The sequence below is a fragment of the Neomonachus schauinslandi genome, chromosome 12, assembly GCF_002201575.2.
Source record: "Neomonachus schauinslandi chromosome 12, ASM220157v2, whole genome shotgun sequence".
Lineage (NCBI taxonomy): Eukaryota > Metazoa > Chordata > Mammalia > Carnivora > Phocidae > Neomonachus > Neomonachus schauinslandi.
In genome coordinates, this window is record NC_058414.1 from 36015685 (window position 1) to 36032607 (window position 16923).

General features: G+C 36.9%; 1 protein-coding gene across 1 annotated transcript in view; it reads left to right on the top strand.

Moving 5' to 3' along the window:
* The window catches only part of VPS50 (VPS50 subunit of EARP/GARPII complex), a 132808-nt gene that overhangs the window by 84494 nt on the left and 31391 nt on the right, over positions 1–16923 (top strand). The window contains exons 18-20 of the mRNA XM_021689524.1: positions 4398–4574; positions 7413–7531; positions 9435–9541. Of these exons, the coding sequence (XP_021545199.1) occupies positions 4398–4574; positions 7413–7531; positions 9435–9541 (403 nt within the window). The remainder of the gene's footprint in view (positions 1–4397; positions 4575–7412; positions 7532–9434; positions 9542–16923) is intronic.

Genomic DNA, 16923 nt, shown 5'->3' on the forward strand with positions numbered 1-16923 from the left:
GGAACGTTTTTCCATTTCTTTGTGTCTTCCTCAATTTCTTTCATGAGTACTTTATAGTTTTCTGAGTACAGATTCTTTGCCTCTTTGGTTAGATTTATTCCTAGGTATCCTATGGTTTTGGGTGCAATTGTAAATGGGATCGACTCCTTAATTTCTCTTTCTTCTGTCTTGTTGTTGGTGTATAGGAATGCCACTGATTTCTGTGCATTGATTTTATATCCTGCCACTTTACTGAATTCCTGTATGAGTTCTAGCAGTTTTGGGGTGGAGTCTTTTGGGTTTTCCACATAAAGTATCATATCATCTGCAGAGAGTGTGAGTTTGACTTCTTCTTTGTCGATTCGGATGCCTTTTATTTCTTTTTGTTGTCTGATTGCTGTGGCTAGGACTTCTAGTACTATGATGAATAGCAGCAGTGATAGTGGACATCCCTGCCGCGTTCCTGACCTTAGGGGGAAAGCTCTCAGTTTTTCCCCATTGAGAATGATATTCGCTGTAGGTTTTTCATAGATGGCTTTTATGATATTGAGGTATGTACCCTCTATCCCTATACTCTGAAGAGTTTTGATCAAGAAAGGATGCTGTACTTTGTCAAATGCTTTTTCTGCATCTATTGAGAGGATCATATGGTTCTTGTTCGTTCTTTTATTAATGTATCGTGTCACATTGATTGATTTGTGGTTGTTGAACCAACCTTTCAGCCCAGGGATAAATCCCAGTTGGTCGTGGTGAATAATCCTTTTAATGTACTGTTGGATCCTATTGGCTAGTATTTTGGTGAGAATTTTTGCATCCATGTTCATCAAGGATATTGGTCTGTAATTCTCCTTTTTGATAGGGTCTTTGTCTGGTTTTGGGATCAAGGTAATGGTGGCCTCATAAAACGAGTTTGGAAGTTTTCCTTCCATTTCTATTTTTTGGAACAGTTTCAGAAGAATAGGTATTAATTCTTCTTGAAATGTTTGGTAGAATTCCCTTGGGAAGCCATCTGGCCCTGTGCTTTTGTTTGTTGGGAGATTTTTGATGACTGCTTCAATTTCCTTAGTGGTTATAGGTCTGTTCAGGTTTTCTATTTCTTCCTGGTTCCGTTTTGTTAGCTTATACATCTCTAGGAATGCATCCATTTCTTCCAGATTATCTAATTTGCTGGCCTAGAGTTGCTCATAATATGTTCTTATAATTGTTTGTATTTCTTTGGTGTTGGTTGTGATCTCTCCTCTTTCATTCATGATTTTATTTATTTGGGTCATTTCTCTTTTCTTTTTGATAAGTCTGGCCAGGGATTTATCAATCTTATTAATTCTTTCAAAGAACCACCTCCTAGTTTCGTTGATCTGTTCTACTGTTCTTTTGGTTTCTATTTCATTGATTTCTGCTCTGTTCTTTATCATTTCTCTTCTCCTGCTGGGGTTAGGCTTTATTTGCTGTTCTTTCTCCAGCTCCTTTAGGTGTAGGGTTAGGTTGTGTATTTGAGACCTTTCTTGTTTCTTGAGGAAGGCTTGTATTGCTATATACTTTCCTCTTAGGACTGCCTTTGCTGCATCCCAAAGATTTTGAACAGTTGTGTTTTCATTTTCATTGGTTTCCATGAATTTTTTAAAATCTTCTTTAATTTCCTGACTTCAGTAGGATGCTCTTTAGCCTCCATGTATTTGAGTTCTTTCCGACTTTCCTCTCGTGACTAGTGAGTTCTAGTTCCAAAGCATTATGGTCCAGAAATAGGCAGGGAATGATCCCAATCTTTGGTACCAGTTGAGACCTGATTTGTGACCTAGGATGTGATCTATTCTGGAGAATGTTCCATGGGCGCTAGAGAAGAATGTGTATTCTGTTGCTTTTGGATGGAATGTTCTGAATATATCTGTGAAATCTGTTTGGTCCAGTGTGTCATTTCAAGTCTTTATTTCCTTGTTGATCTTTTGCTTAGATGATCTGTCCATATCAGTGAGGGGGGTGTTAAAGTCCCCTACTATTATTGTATTGTTGTTGATGTGTTTCTTTGCTTTTGTTATTAATTGCCTTATATAATTGGCTGCTCCCATGTTAGGGGCATAGATATTTACAATTGTTAGATCTTCTTGTTGGATAGACCCTTTAAGTATGATATAGTGTCCTTCCTCATCTCTTACTATAGTCTTTGGTTTAAAATCTAATTTGTCTGATATAGAATTCTTTTTTTTTAAGGTTTATTTATTTTAGAGAGAGCTAGGGTGCACGGGGGCTGAGGGGTGGGTGGAGAGGCAGAGGGAGAAGGAGAAACTCAAGCAGACTCCACACTGAACTTGGAACCTGACGCAGGGCTCAATCTCACAACCTTGAGATCACGATCTGAGCTGAAACCAAGAGTCGCATGCTCAACCAGTTGCGCCACGCAGACGCCCCAACATTATTTTAGAATTCTTAAATAAGATGATTCCTTGACATTATTTAGAATTCTAACATTGATTTTAGAATCCCTATTTAAATAATTTTACTTGAATTTTTATTTAACCATCAAATTATGTCTGTATGTATGAACACATATACTTGGTGTAATTATCAAACAGTTTTTTACAATACACATTTGAAATATTTCCATCCAAGTAAGCATTATCTCCTTTAAAGTAGTTACCTTGAGTTTTACAAGATTTTGCCTATAGTTAACAATACCATATTATGCACTTAACATTTTTTTAAGAGAATAGATAGATCTTTGGGCGCCTGGCTAGCTCAGTCAGTGGATTAGGCAACTCTTGATCTCGGGGTTGTGTGTTCCAGCCCCATATTGGATGTGGAAATTACTTAAAAATAAAATCTTTTTTTTTTTTTTTTTTTAAAGAGGGTAGGGGCGCCTGGGTGGCTCAGTCATTAAGCATCTGTCTTTGGCTCAGGTCACGATCCCAGAGTCCTGGGATCGAGCCCCGCATCGGGCTCCTTGCTCGGCAGGAGGCCTGCTTCTCCCTCTCGTACCTCCCCTGCTTGTGTTCCCTCTCTTGCTGTGTCTCTGTCAAATGGGTGGATAAAGTCTTTAAAAAAAAAAAAAAAGAGGGTAGATCTCATGTTAAGTGTTCTAACAACAATTTGAAAAAGTAGTTACTTTGAAAACTATTCACAACGGAGATAGTGTTCTCTTGACACCTGTGTTCCTGTAGATTCGGTTTAAAAAAAAATCATCTCATTAAATTAGAGTCACCCCCTGTTTAGAATTATAAAATAATGGCATAATTTTTGAGCATTATGATGGATCTGATTTAATGTGTAACTGCAATTTAGAAAGAAAATAAACACATCATTTGAAACTTAAACATGTAATTTTTAATATTATCTTTGAATAGGAAAGATTTTAAATTTGGGATTAACATTAAAAAGACTAAAAGGTATAAGAAAAATGTGTACCAGATTTTTATGAAAAATCATCAAGAGTTTTGTAATTCAAAGGAACTTTTTTTTTTTTTAAGATTTTATTTATTTATTTGACAGAGAGCAAGCAGGGGGAGCTGCAGGCAGAGGGAGAGGGAGAAGCAGGCTCCTCGCTGAGCAGGGAACCCAATGTGGGGCTCGATCCCAGGACCCTGAGATTGTGACCTGAGCTGAAGGTAGATTCTTAACTGATTGAGCCACCCAGGTGCCCCTCAAAGGAACTTTAGAGATTATTCCATCTCTTCCACTAATAAGCGCTGTGGTCTTGAACTTGGCACTGAATCCCTCTGGACTACTTTGGTTTCCTCATCTGGGAACAGCTCTTTAGTTTTAGCATTGTGGTTCTTGTACTGGGGGTTGACTTTCTCATTTTATTGATGTAGAAACTGAGGCACAGAGACATTTCCAACATTATATGGGAAGTTAATGGGTTAATGGCAAACCTTAGGTCTGGAAGACATATCATTTGACTTTAGCATGTGTGTTTGTGTTGTCTACTTCTAGGTGTATGAAGAAAAAGAAATGAAAGTTTATAGACATCAATATAACAAAGATTCTAATGTGTTTTTACAGAATACAATACCTTAAATGGTATAAACATGTAATTAATTATTAACAATGATTAATTTTTATTGTGGCCTTTTTATTGCTTAAAATCATATTCTACTAGGTCTTTGCTGCTATGCTAAAATTTTTAGAATTCAAATTTATTTTCAAAAATTTTCTGTACAGTTCTATAAACTAAGCCAAAAGTAGCTTGATGCAGATAACACTTTTTAAAGTGATATCAGTAACTGAGTTGTCTTTAGGCAAACCTTTGAGCACATATTTTCAAGTTTGTGCTTTCAGACAACTTCCAAGATTTAAAAGTGAATAACCTGATGAATCAGGATTATTTTTTTTCCACTAACTCAACATTTATATTGATGGAATATGTTATGTACTTGAATTTTATTATTGTTGTTAAAAGGTATCTGGCTCCTTTTTTTAATGTCTAGGAATTTAAATTCATGGAACAGTCTCGTTCCCCATCAGTTTCACCTAGTAAGCAGCCAGCCTCAACATCCTCAAAAACAGTGACCTTGTTTGAGCAGTACTGTAGTGATGGGAATCCATTTGAAATCCAGGCCAACCACAAAGATGAAGAAACAGAAGATGTCCTGGCTTCTAATGGGGTATGTAGTGTTTTTAAAACCTAATGTGGAACATAAGTGAGATTTTCTTATTGAAAAGTGTTCTACCGAGGGAGCAAGGTAATTAGCTAGATTTATTTATCCATTTACCACCCACCTTCCTACCTATATGCTTATATACCTGTGATACCACTTGTACAGTAATGGCTTTGCAGCATGCTTTGTTGAAAAGTCCTTTTGAAAAATACATTTTGCCCTTATGTTTACTTTGTGCTCTTATTAGATTGCTGTATGTTCTTACTAGATTACTGTATCACATAGGAGTATAGTTTATTCACTGCATATTTCTGTGATTTGTTGGATAGATGGATGAGGGAATAGATCATTTGCACTTAGTTCTCAACTCCACTCTTGGACATCTGAATTATTTTATTCCATGTCCGTTTATCTGAGAGAGAGTAACATCTTACCTGGTTACCCAATAGGGATGTTTTTAGGATTTAGAAGTACAATGTTTTAACACTTTGAGCAGCTCAAAAAACATAATGTAACTTAGGTTGTGTGAGTTAATGGAAAGGATTTTAAGGCAGTTGAATAAATATCACCTTTATTATTTATTAACTGTGTGGCCCTTGGCAACTTATTTTACCTCTGTGACCCTCAGTTTTCCTGTATTTACAATGAGTGAATGTTTACTTCACAGTTATCTGTGTTTTTATAGTATTTAATTTGGATGGGTCCTTCTGATCTTCATCATTTCCAGGGGACCCTGTATGGTTTTTGTTTTAGATTTGATGAAGCTGAAGTGAAAACTGTTCAGATTTGATGAAAATCTGTTGAATTTATGTATGTATTTTAGTTTTGGCATTTTCTTTTTTGTTTGGTGAAGATATAATTTTTAAAAATATTGCCATGAAAGTGTATTGTTGTCATGTTTTATCATGAAGTAGAAATTATTTCATAATAAGCCATATTTACAATTACAATTTAGTGATTCTTAGTGACACTTTGCCTCTCTAAAGTACACTAAACTGGAAGGAATTAAAAGTCTTTTCAGTATTTTTGAAATAATATATCCCTCTGTACTGGTAATTTGCTAATTTAAATCTCACATAGCATTCGATTCTCATTATTCGTGGCAGTTGTGTTCTATAAAGTCCCTCTGAACACTGAATTAGCAAATACAGAACTATTGTTCCTAAGTGAAATATAGGATTAGGTTTCAGTGAGCCTTTGATCACAACATTTTCATCAACTGATCAGTGTATAACCTTGTTTTATGTGTATTTTTGCTTGAAGACATCTAAGTTAATATATAGTATTGGACATTGAACCCACAGCCAACAGCACTAGAATTCCTGCCTGAAATGAAGCTTATCTAATACATGTATTTTTGCCATAAGGCATATTACAGTCTTGCACTTAGGAACACTAGACAAAACTTTAGTCCTACACTTAGGGGCCTTTCTAAACAGGGAAATCACCAGCAAAAACCACACATGTTTTTTTAAATGTGGCACTAGACTATGAAAAGGACATGTGTTTAAGTAGGAAAGCTGAAGCAAGAAGGTAGAGCGTCACCTTGTTTGCACTCAGCTAGGAATGTGCATGTTGGATAACTCAAAAGTTTCTGCATACTCTGTACATATCCATGATTGACTGTGAAAGTGTCACAAAGTATTAATTTGGGGTTACAAATAAAATTTAGCAAGTACGGAAATTTGCAAAAATACAGAATCCTCAAAAATGATTATCTCTTGTACTGTGGAATTGTGAAGCTTTTTGTTATAGCCAGGAGAGCCTGGTGTGTGTGGATCCCCTTTCTGAAGGTTATTAGGATCACAGTGTGTACAGGTGGATGAGAATGCCTGGAATGCTCATTTGTAGTTATTAATGTGTGATCTAATCTTTCCAGAGTCAGGGTCCACATCTTACTATGACCTATCACACTGCTTTAAGCTCTCAAAAAATGGTTTTTGAATTAGGGGACCAACTTCTTTTCATGTTGTCTTCATACTCATCTCAACTGGCATATGGGGATAAACTTTGTTATAGAATTGTTCTGAAGATTCAGTGAGAAAATTTATGAAAGCACTTAGCACTTAACACAAGAAATGTTAGCCATGATTTAATCATATTAATTTATAATATTAAGCGATAATGTGGTGCCGCTTTCTTTCCTGTGCATGGACTCCACTGTCCCCCCATGCTGTCATGGGGCCATGTTGCCATAAAGACGATGACAGTGTTAGGAAGTCACCCTTCCTCTCAGGAGGAAATCCGCCATTTTCATCCTTGCTCTCAGTAGTCCTTCAGTGCTCAGTATAATTTTCTAAGGCTCCCTTGGAATTAAATCTCATCATAATGAATTAGGACATTAGCATGTGTGTCGTGAGAGTTTATTACACTGAATTAACATTTCCACGGTGCCAGAATTGTATACTCAGCCTCTTTATAGTGAATTAGCAAAATGGAAGTAAGTATGATGAAACCACGTGGAGGAAGAGAAGAGGTTTTGTTCTTGTTGTTGTTATTTTTTGGTCAAATGTACACTCTTTTCCTCTCCTAAAGGCCTAGCATAATGTTTGTGTTTGTTTGTTTGTTTTCTTTATATGGAGATTTGATTTTTGGGGGAGACATTTAGGAGCTTTTGTAGGCATAAAATGTATTTTATTTTCCTTTTTTTCTTTTGATGGTTAAGATGGGTGAAGAAGAAGAAAATGGAAAGTTAATATTCTTGATGGCAAAATTAGAGATGAGTTATTAAGAACTTTCTTCCCTAAACTACTTCTTAAAAATTGGATACTCTTATTGTGTTGAAAGACTCCAAGAAATGTTGGCTTTTAATACTCATTGTTGAATATACTGTGTTTTCTTCAGTATGAATCTGATGAACAAGAAAAAAGTGCCTATCAGGAGTATGACAGTGACAGTGATGTTCCTGAGGAACTGAAACGAGATTATGTGGATGAGCAAACAGGTGATGCGCCTGTGAAAAGGTAATTGTTCTTAGGTTGTATGGTATTTCACATTTTATGTTATGCATTTAAATAAAGGATTTCCTTTAAATGTTAGGGGAAAAAAATTAAATATTTCGGTAGCTTTTGATGTCATGTGACAAGTCAATATGTTTTAAATTGCTGAAAGGTTGAAAATATAGTTTTTTGATATTGGGCATAATCAAAGAGCTCTTAATTTAGAGAGCAGTGGTTTTTGCAGAAAAACAAACTTCTGATTTATAAAATCAGTACTGCCTTTAGAGGCAATTCCTGCTTCACATAGGTTAGAAAACCTCAAGGAGGAAAGTAGTTATTTGTCTTGCATGTGGAATTCCTACCTCAATCTAGTAAATACATAAAGTCTCCACTCATCTTTCCAGGGTCAATTACATTCACTATTTGGGCCTTCTGTTAAGGTTCCTTTGTTCTTTTATTTCTGTGATAAACTGTCCTCTTCAAAAACTATGATAATTACATAAGAATTTTTTGTCACCTTCTCCCTGTTAAATGGGCCTGATTCTTATATGCAAGTGAGTTAATTTCATGACTAAGTATCAGACATTTAGTGACCATAAATATACTTAAATTTTAATGATAGATTTAAGTATATTTTGCCCCCAAAGTACCTAGTTAGTACCTAATTAATTTGAAACCCTGATTGATATAATCTCTCTCTTCAAAAATGAGCAGCTCATGTGATTGTAGATATATGAACTAGGAAAAATTGTTTCCATTGGTTTTCATGTATGTGTGATGTTTAAATCCATCTATGGTCCATTATGAACAGAATAGAACTGTTTTTGTTGGACTTCTTCATTGGATGTTTTGGGTATATTTTGGTTGAAAGAAAAGCTCTAATTGAAATGAACGTGTAGGATAGTGTCTGCCAATATATGTGTATATATTTGCATTTTTGGTAATGTTATACAGACAGTTACCCTCCTAAACTGTCCTAACTTACCGCTAAGAACTATGAATAATATAAACTACAAACTGCATTCAGTCAATTAGTATCAATTCCAACTTCAGAGTATCTCTTGAATTTATCAAAATTTCTTGTATTTCACTGCTACCATCCAGGTTCATGCAAAAATCCTCTCTGTGCCAGATTATTGGCTCAGCCCTCTTACCTTGGCTTTCTGTCTCTAGTTTTGCCCCCTCCTAATCCCTCTTGGATACAAATTTCGATTCTTTTTTTTCTTATATAAAAATTTGTTCATGTCATTTTCCTGGTTAAAATTTGCATTCAGGGTTAGGTTCATACTCTTTAGATTTGATTGCCTTCAGTGATCTGGCCTTTCTTTACCTCTTTTCGTGTCACTTTTCCCTCAACCCACTCATTCTCCATGTGAATTCTTTGTGCTTCTCTGAGCACACTCACTTCTCCTACCTCTGACCTTATTACATATTGTCCCCTTTTTTTGTGTACTTACCATATAACTTCGATTTTTTCTTTGAACCTGGTGTCGTCCCCAACCCCAGACTCTTATCATCTTCCCCTATACTTTAGATATTAGATTTAGATTCTAAGGAGGGTATTTTTTCATATTTATAAGTCTGAAATCAGGATACTTGGTACATTTGATATATAATTTCCCTGGAACATGTTTTTTGTTTTTTATTTTTTTTTAAGTGACATAGCTTCTTTTAATGGTTGCTAATGAATGTCTTAGAATCAAAGAAATACAGTATGGTACTTTATTTCTTTACTTAAGAATTTCTCTTCCCCTCTGGGCTGTAAGCTCTATAAGGACAGGAGGATCATTTCTATATCCCCACCTGACACACGGTAACAGTTTCAGTAACTAATTAGTGAATGAAAGATAGATCCTAATTGGAATAACTTACTGATTTACTAGTTGACAACCCTAATTGCAACTCTGTTTTGTTTTTCCATATTAAGCGTTTCTAGAGAAACTCTAAAAAGCAGGAAGAAGTCAGATTATAGTCTAAATAAAGTGAATGCACCCATCTTAACAAATACAACATTGAATGTAATAAGACTTGTTGGTAAGTAGCCACCTTTTAAAAAAAAAAACACTATTAGTTAAATTAGTCTACTTTTGTTACTTTATTGGGGTTTTCATTGTACACTGCAGTGCCCACCATAAGGAAGGTTTTAATATTGTCATATGTCAGTGCTTTCTCATCATAATTGTTCAAATAGTATAATACTAACAATGTTAGTTTTTCTTTTTTGGTTAACTACTTAGTATTTGTGTCTTCTACTTTTTCTAAAATATTTCAATTAATTGAAATGTAATGAAAAGTTCTCTATGTGAGTTGGAGGTATATGTAGGATGATGATAGTACCCGTTTTACATTTACACAATATTTTGTGCTTAATTGTTTCATTGATCTTCACAATCTTCCTGTCAAATAGGCAGAGTGAATAGTGATTCTCTGGTATTTTCAGACACAAGAGTTCTATAAGCTGAATGTTCACACCATAGGAAGAGTTGTTCTTATTACAGATAAGACCTTTATTGATGATTTTGTAGAAGGCAAATAACATGAAGAAATGCCATTTAAAATACTTAGGTTTGAAGATGATGTGGAATTTTTAATGTCAGTATTTCAGCATTTTATATGCCATCTTAACCTTTGTATCTCACAAGTCTGTACATTTGACAAATAAGTTATAGAGATATCTTCTCAAATTAATTAAGTCATCTATACCAGTCAGGAATTGTAATGTGTTCTATAAAAAAAAAAAAATCCCCATATTCTGTTTATATGGAGATGATAATGTCCTGCTCTCTAGTTTGATTACTCTTGGCTCTGATAAAATGGTCTGTGTTCTTGAAGATAATTTCTAAATTTTGTTAATGAATAGGGTAAAGCAGACAAAAATGTTTCTTAGAAGTCCCACTTTCTTTAGGAAAAATGGTGGAAAAGAAGTAATGAGTTGGCAGGAAAAGGAAAAGTATATATTTTCATGACACACAGAAAAATGACAGATTCTAAAAAGTGTTTTTTGGCTGATCATTGCCAGGGAAATTAGCTTTTCTAGTTACTCTGTGGAATTTATAGAATGGAAACTGGAAGGGTTCTGAGAGCTCACCTGCTATAAATGCCTGTAAAACTAGGATTTCTTTATCTACTGCTCCCAAGTTGTAGTGGCCAGCTAGCCTTTGTTTCATGTCTCGCAGTCCGTGGATACATTATTATTTTGTAAGACTACTCATTCTACTATTAGACTGATTTAATTGGTAGAAATCTCCTCCTTATGATAAACCAGAATTTCTTTTTCTCTGTAATTCTGTTGGTCTCAGTTACACCTTTAAAAGCAAAAAGAGTAAATCTATACTTTTTTCTCCTACTCTTCCCTGTGATGACTTTTCAGGTGTGGGTGGTAGTTATACTGTCCTTCTTCCCTTATGCTCCCCCAGTTCATTCTTCAGGGTGAGTGTGCTCATTTTCCTCATGCGGTTCTCACTGATAAATATTCCAAAATTCTGGTCATCCTCCTCAGCCTTTTGGACTCAATGTAGTTTTTGGTTTCTGAACATGCTGCTTGACATGTTTAATGAATTCATCTTTTGCCTGGTTAGGTTGAAGGAACAAACCACTGTAACACATGAGTGGCTTTTTTTTTTTTTTTAAAGATTTTATTTATGTATTTGACAGAGAGAGAGAGCACAAGCAGTGGGGAGTGGCAGGCAGAGGGAGAGGGAGGAGCAGGGAGCCCCATGCAGGACTTGATCCCAGGACCCTGGGATCATGACCTGAGCTGAAGGTAGTTGCTTAACCAACTGAGCCACCCAGGCCCCCCGATGAGTGACTTTCAACCACAAAAGTTTACATGATGCATATTGGCTCCTGATCACCTTACTTCTTCTGTTCCATGTGTCATTCTGAGATGCAGGCTGAAAAAATAGCACCAGTTTGGAACATGGGGAAAAGAGCAAGAGCTGAACCATGTAATGACTCTTAAGGCTTCCGCTCTGATGTGGCACCCTGACTTCCTCCGCCATAAGTCCCTGGCCATGGCAAGTCAGGCTTAACTATTGGAGAGAGAAGTATGCTTCTGCCCCAGGAGGGCACTACAAGTTCAGGGCATTGGACAAGGATGCATAATCTTCTTACAGGGAAGGGGAGTGGGTGGAGATAATTGGGGAAAATAGTACAATCAACCCCATGGAAGTGGTGGTTTATATTTTTTACTTCACCTAGTTCAAAAAGAGCTAGAGGTCATCATGTTGCTTTTACTCTAAAAGACATATATTTAGTAGAATCAAATAAAAAATAAGGCTAACACAAAATTGAGGAGGGGGAAATCACGTTTCATTCAGTTAAATGCAGACAACAAATGCAAATCTTCAATTCTTGGTAGACATAAGGAAATGAAACAATGCATTCTGCTCTTCTCATTATGTAAGAAGGGGATCGAATAACGATAGAAATGTGCTATTGGTGCTAAATTCAGAAGTCAGTAACAACAAATTCTTATCTAAGGATTACTCATTGACATAGTGGACATTGTTTTCTAATAGTGGATTTAAGCAACTGGGAAAAGTTGCATTTTTAGGGGCCTTTGGTGTGTCAGCCCTATAAAGCAGAACAGCCTGAATAAAACCTTACTCAGTGAAGAGAATCTAACCATTTTAATTTCAGCCTTCACCACCACCAGATCTTTTACTAGAATTGCAATTAGGAAACAATGCCTACTATGCTTTTAACTCTCCCATCTTCCCATTTAGAGCTGGGATTAGGTGCTTCCATTATTCCCTCCAGTAGACTTTTATGCCTACCACTTTCTCTCCCTGGGATGTCTTTATCTTCAGTTTGTACATATTCATAAAATAGAGCTTTAAGAGAACCACTCACTAAGGCGTCTCCAACCACTAAATGCTATTCTATCCCCTGTTATTGCATAGAGGTGCTTGAAGATAATAAACTGGCAAAGGTAATGTCTCTTCTTACAAAGCCAGAAGTACAGTTGTGTAACTAAGATTGATTAATTTTGGGTGCCTGGGAAGATGAAGGAACTAATTATTCAATAGTTGGGAGGCACATTTTAGAACACTAAAGGCATATTTAAAATGTCCTCTTCAAGTAGTATTTATTTGGCAGGTAATTAGGAGATTAAACAAAAAAGTGTTAATCGGGCTTCCCAGCCCCAGGTGGTGCCTAAATCTGTTAGAAAGGCCCAGGGAGCCGTTCACAAGTGCAGAGAACTAATCAGAATCCTTGCTTGTGTAAAGAGAAAATTCTGTCAGCCTGACAATTTCTTGCAGACAGAGGCAGAGAAATTTTAAGGAATGTGTCTCATCACTGAAATAGCCTTGCTATTCAAAGTTCTCTCTCCTGGAGGCAGCTCTCACTTGAGCAGGTATGATAGGTCTGAGAGGGGCAGAAGATAGGTTGCCAAAATCCATGCTTGTAAAAACTACAGACCGTAGGATAAAATTATTACATTAGCAGCTGAAAAAATAACACACCAGCACATCATGCATCCAGATTTAACATGAAACCAGAATAAAGTTATCTTTTAAGAAACTTAATATTTTCATATGCAATGTTTAAGGAAAAAATTTATCATTGTTTAGATTACATTCCAATATATCTATTTCTCTAAAAATACTTTTGTCATTTATATGAAATATTTTAAACAGTTTTAAAACACTTTCTGAGCTGGTAGCTGTATATACAACATGATATTTTGAGAGAATGATCCAAGTGTCATCCTTCAGTACAATGTACAAGAAAATGATATTGGAGATTTGGGGGTGGGGCTAAGAATATACAAACAATAATAAAAATAAATAACAATACAGTGATAGAATAATAGAATAAAATAATCGATTAAAAGCTCTCAAAGAATGGAATAAAAGCTAAGGACTTAGCTTACTAATTTTTTACTCTGGTCCTCACTTACATTGTTCAATGCGTTTTTCTAAATTGTTTGAGCTGAACTGACTTTTCCTTCCTTTCCTTTATGCCTCATTTATAGCATTTCTAGTTCACTTTTATGTGCTATTTATATCCACTGATGATGTCTCAACTTACTGTACTGTGATAAAAATAATGAACATCCTTCCAGCTTGGATTCTGTTCTTGCTCTTCCCCATCAGGTTGTCAGCTCCTACAGATGAAAACATTTGGAGTTGGAGTCACCTTTGCAGCATATAGAGCATACAGCCAAGCACTTGTTCACTTTCACAGGTGCCCAATGTACGGGACTGACAAACCTTAGTTTTTAACATCTCAACTATTGGAGAAACACATTTTCTTCCTCTCTTGTCCTGATCCATAGTTGAGGAACACACACTTTCAGCGCCTTCTCTGTACCCTGGTATTTACTCCTCTGCATAGGAGTGGGGCTCACAAATTGAATTTCCCCGGGACACCATGATGGCATGGCTCTCTGTGCCCCCTGCTGATGAGCTGGGTAAGGCAGACCCACTGTTCCTCTTGGTTCTAGTTCTCCTCCATGCTGTTCTTTGGTTGGTTTCCTGTGGCTTCTCCCCATGAGTGTACTGGACTCCTGGTCCAGATTTTAGGATAATAGTTTAAACAGCGCTTTCCTTTTGAAGCTTTTCCTCATCAGGTTAGGTTTCTTTTACATAGCACTCTATAATTCTCCCTTATTGCATTCATCATAACTATAATTATTTTAAAATAACAGCAGTAGCTAAGAGTTCTTGTTCCTTATAGGCTATGTAAACACTCTACATGTATTTTCTCATGAATTCTTCACAGTACCCTTTTTATGTATGAATCATTAAAGCCCAGACATAAATAACTTGCCTTAATGTCACACAGCTGCTAACTGGTAGAACCCAGATTGTCTGATCCTAGAGCCAGGAGGCTCTTTTCATGCTTCACAACCAGTAGAGGAAATTGGGAAAGTTAATTCTTCTACCTAGACGAAGTTCAGAGAGGTTACAGGATAGGTTAGAAGCAAGAATAAGAACTTCTCGCAGATGATCATTTGGGAAGAGATGCTTTTGTCAGTTATCTTGAGACAGGAGGGAAGGGAGGCTTGGAAGACAAGTTAACCAAAGTAAAGTCATTTTGGTTTTAGGCTGAACCTTAACCTAAAAGTCAGTAGGTCATGAAGAATCATAAGATCATACTCACGGAAAACCGTAAGACCCACTCTGGCAGTAAAAGCCATACAGCCTGGACATTCTTAAAATTGCTCCCTGTTGGTAATTCCATAACCTTAAGATAATGGAAAAACTAACTGCCCGATGTGAATGATAAACCCAAAGTTAAAGAGTAAACCCCTCCTTATACCATTAGCTAACTTAAATAAAACTTATAAAACCCTTTGTTAGAGTCAAAGGGGGGGGGTCCTCTTCCTCACCTGGGAGGAGGGACTGCTACCTTGTCTATGAAGTAGTTGCTTTCTTACTTCTATGCTTAATAAATGTTTGTCCCTTCCTCTAAATGGCTTGCTCCTGTAGTCCTTCTTACATGAAGCCAAGAGCCCTCTTAGCAAGGGGCCTGAGGTCCTCCCTTCTGGGGTGCTGGCCAGTCTGGCATCAGTCTGGGTATTAAATAACTTTGCTCCGTGTTTTCAAAGCACACTGTGTCCACTCCTTTCACCTCTCCTCTCTAGGGCACTCTAGAAGGGAAGAAAGGGAAGGTGAAGTGCATCTGAATGAACCACATCTTAATCCACTGGGCGTGTTTTTTAAACTAGGCCGGCTAACTTCAGAGCCATGCTTCTACATTTTTATTAAGGTAGTATTCTCACCGTAACACAGTAAATAGTAAAGAAGAGGTCGTGATGAAAAGCAGCATTCTCCTACCCCCAGTCTCCCTGCTACCAGCCTGCAGGCAATTTCTTGGTCTGTTTCTGTTTGCCTTTCTACTAGTTGTAATTTCTCAGAAAAGGGTGATGAGAGGGTAAATGTTTTGAATTCTTGTCAGTCTGAATATGTATTCTGCCCTTTCACTGAATGGCAATTTAGCTGTGTATAGAATTGTAGATTAAAAATTATTTTTCCTTAGAAAGTTGAAACCTCTAGTGTTCTCTGTTCATTTTACCATAGATGAATTTCTTTCTTCTCTCTCTGAAAGCTTTTAGCATTTATTCCCTTGAGATTTCAGAATTCTCTAGTGATCTGTCCAGGTGTGAGTTATTTTTCATTAAGTGTGTTGGGTAGTTCGTGACCCTTTCAGTCTGAAAGCTCTTGTGCTCCTCAGTTGTGACTAATACTACTATTTATTTGATGATTTCCACCTCCCCATTTTCTCTACCCTCTTTTTTCTTTGATTTCCTGTTGCTCCAATGTTTAGTCCCTTAGATTGGCCCCTTCCTGTCTCCCATATTTTCTCTAATGTTTTCCATATTTTTGTCTTTTTGCTGTACCTTCTGGAAGACTTCCTTTTTTCATTTATTTTCTTCAATTTTTAACTTTAAAAATCACTTTTGAAATCTTTAAGAGCCCTTCCATATTCTCTTTTTCCCTCCCATATTTTTCTGCTATAGGATTTTACATAATTATTATATTTGTTTAGCTTGAATTAATTGTTTTCTCTGGGATCAGCTTTTCTTTTTACTTTTACTCTCTGAGTTTTCCTCCAGGGCCTGGTGATTTTTGATGACCTATTCATATCCAAAATAGAAGGCCTAGGTAGCTGCTGTGGGTGTCCCCTGCTGAGTAATGAGAGCTACCCTCTCACTGCCCCTTCTCAGTAGGAATCCTGACTGGGAACTTTGTATAGAGCAGGGCAGGGCTGGGTGGATTTATTAGCAGTCTTTACCTTACGGGGACAGATCCTCAAATTTCTAGAATTGGGTAGATTTTAATCTGTGGTGCCAACAGCTACCCTAGAAGCCTTCATCTTCCTAATTTATTATTTTTTAAAGTTTGCTCAATTTTTGTTTTGTTTCCTTCTATTATTTTTTTTTTAAAAGATTTGAGAGAGAGAGTGAGTGGGAGAGAAGGAGCAGGGGGAGGGGCAAGGGGAGAGGGAGAAGCAATGAGCGGGGAGCCCGACGTGGGGCTCAGTCCCAGGACCCCGGGATCATGACCTGAGCTGAAGGCAGATGCTTAACTGACTGCGCCACCCAGGAGCCCCTGTTTCCTTCTTTTAGAGAGAAATCCCAAGAGTTTTCGTTTTCTTTTGTTTTTGTCTGTGGGAACAGCCTGGCAGCCTGTACTCTGATGTTGTTGAGCGATAGTGGTAGAGGAGGGCCTGCTGACTGGTAGTTTATCCCGTACATGAACCTTCAGTTAATCCATCCTTTTTCAGCTCCGTTTCTTGTTCCTGTCCTCTTGCTCTTCCCACTGAGTCTAAGCAGTCACAATCCTACAAGAATAGCTTTCACCTCCTTCATGGTCATCTTTGCTCCCTGCTCCCATCTCTTACCTGTCATCCAGACAGGGGCTGGGACACTACAGCATGCAGGTCCAATCAGTTAGGCTACCTGT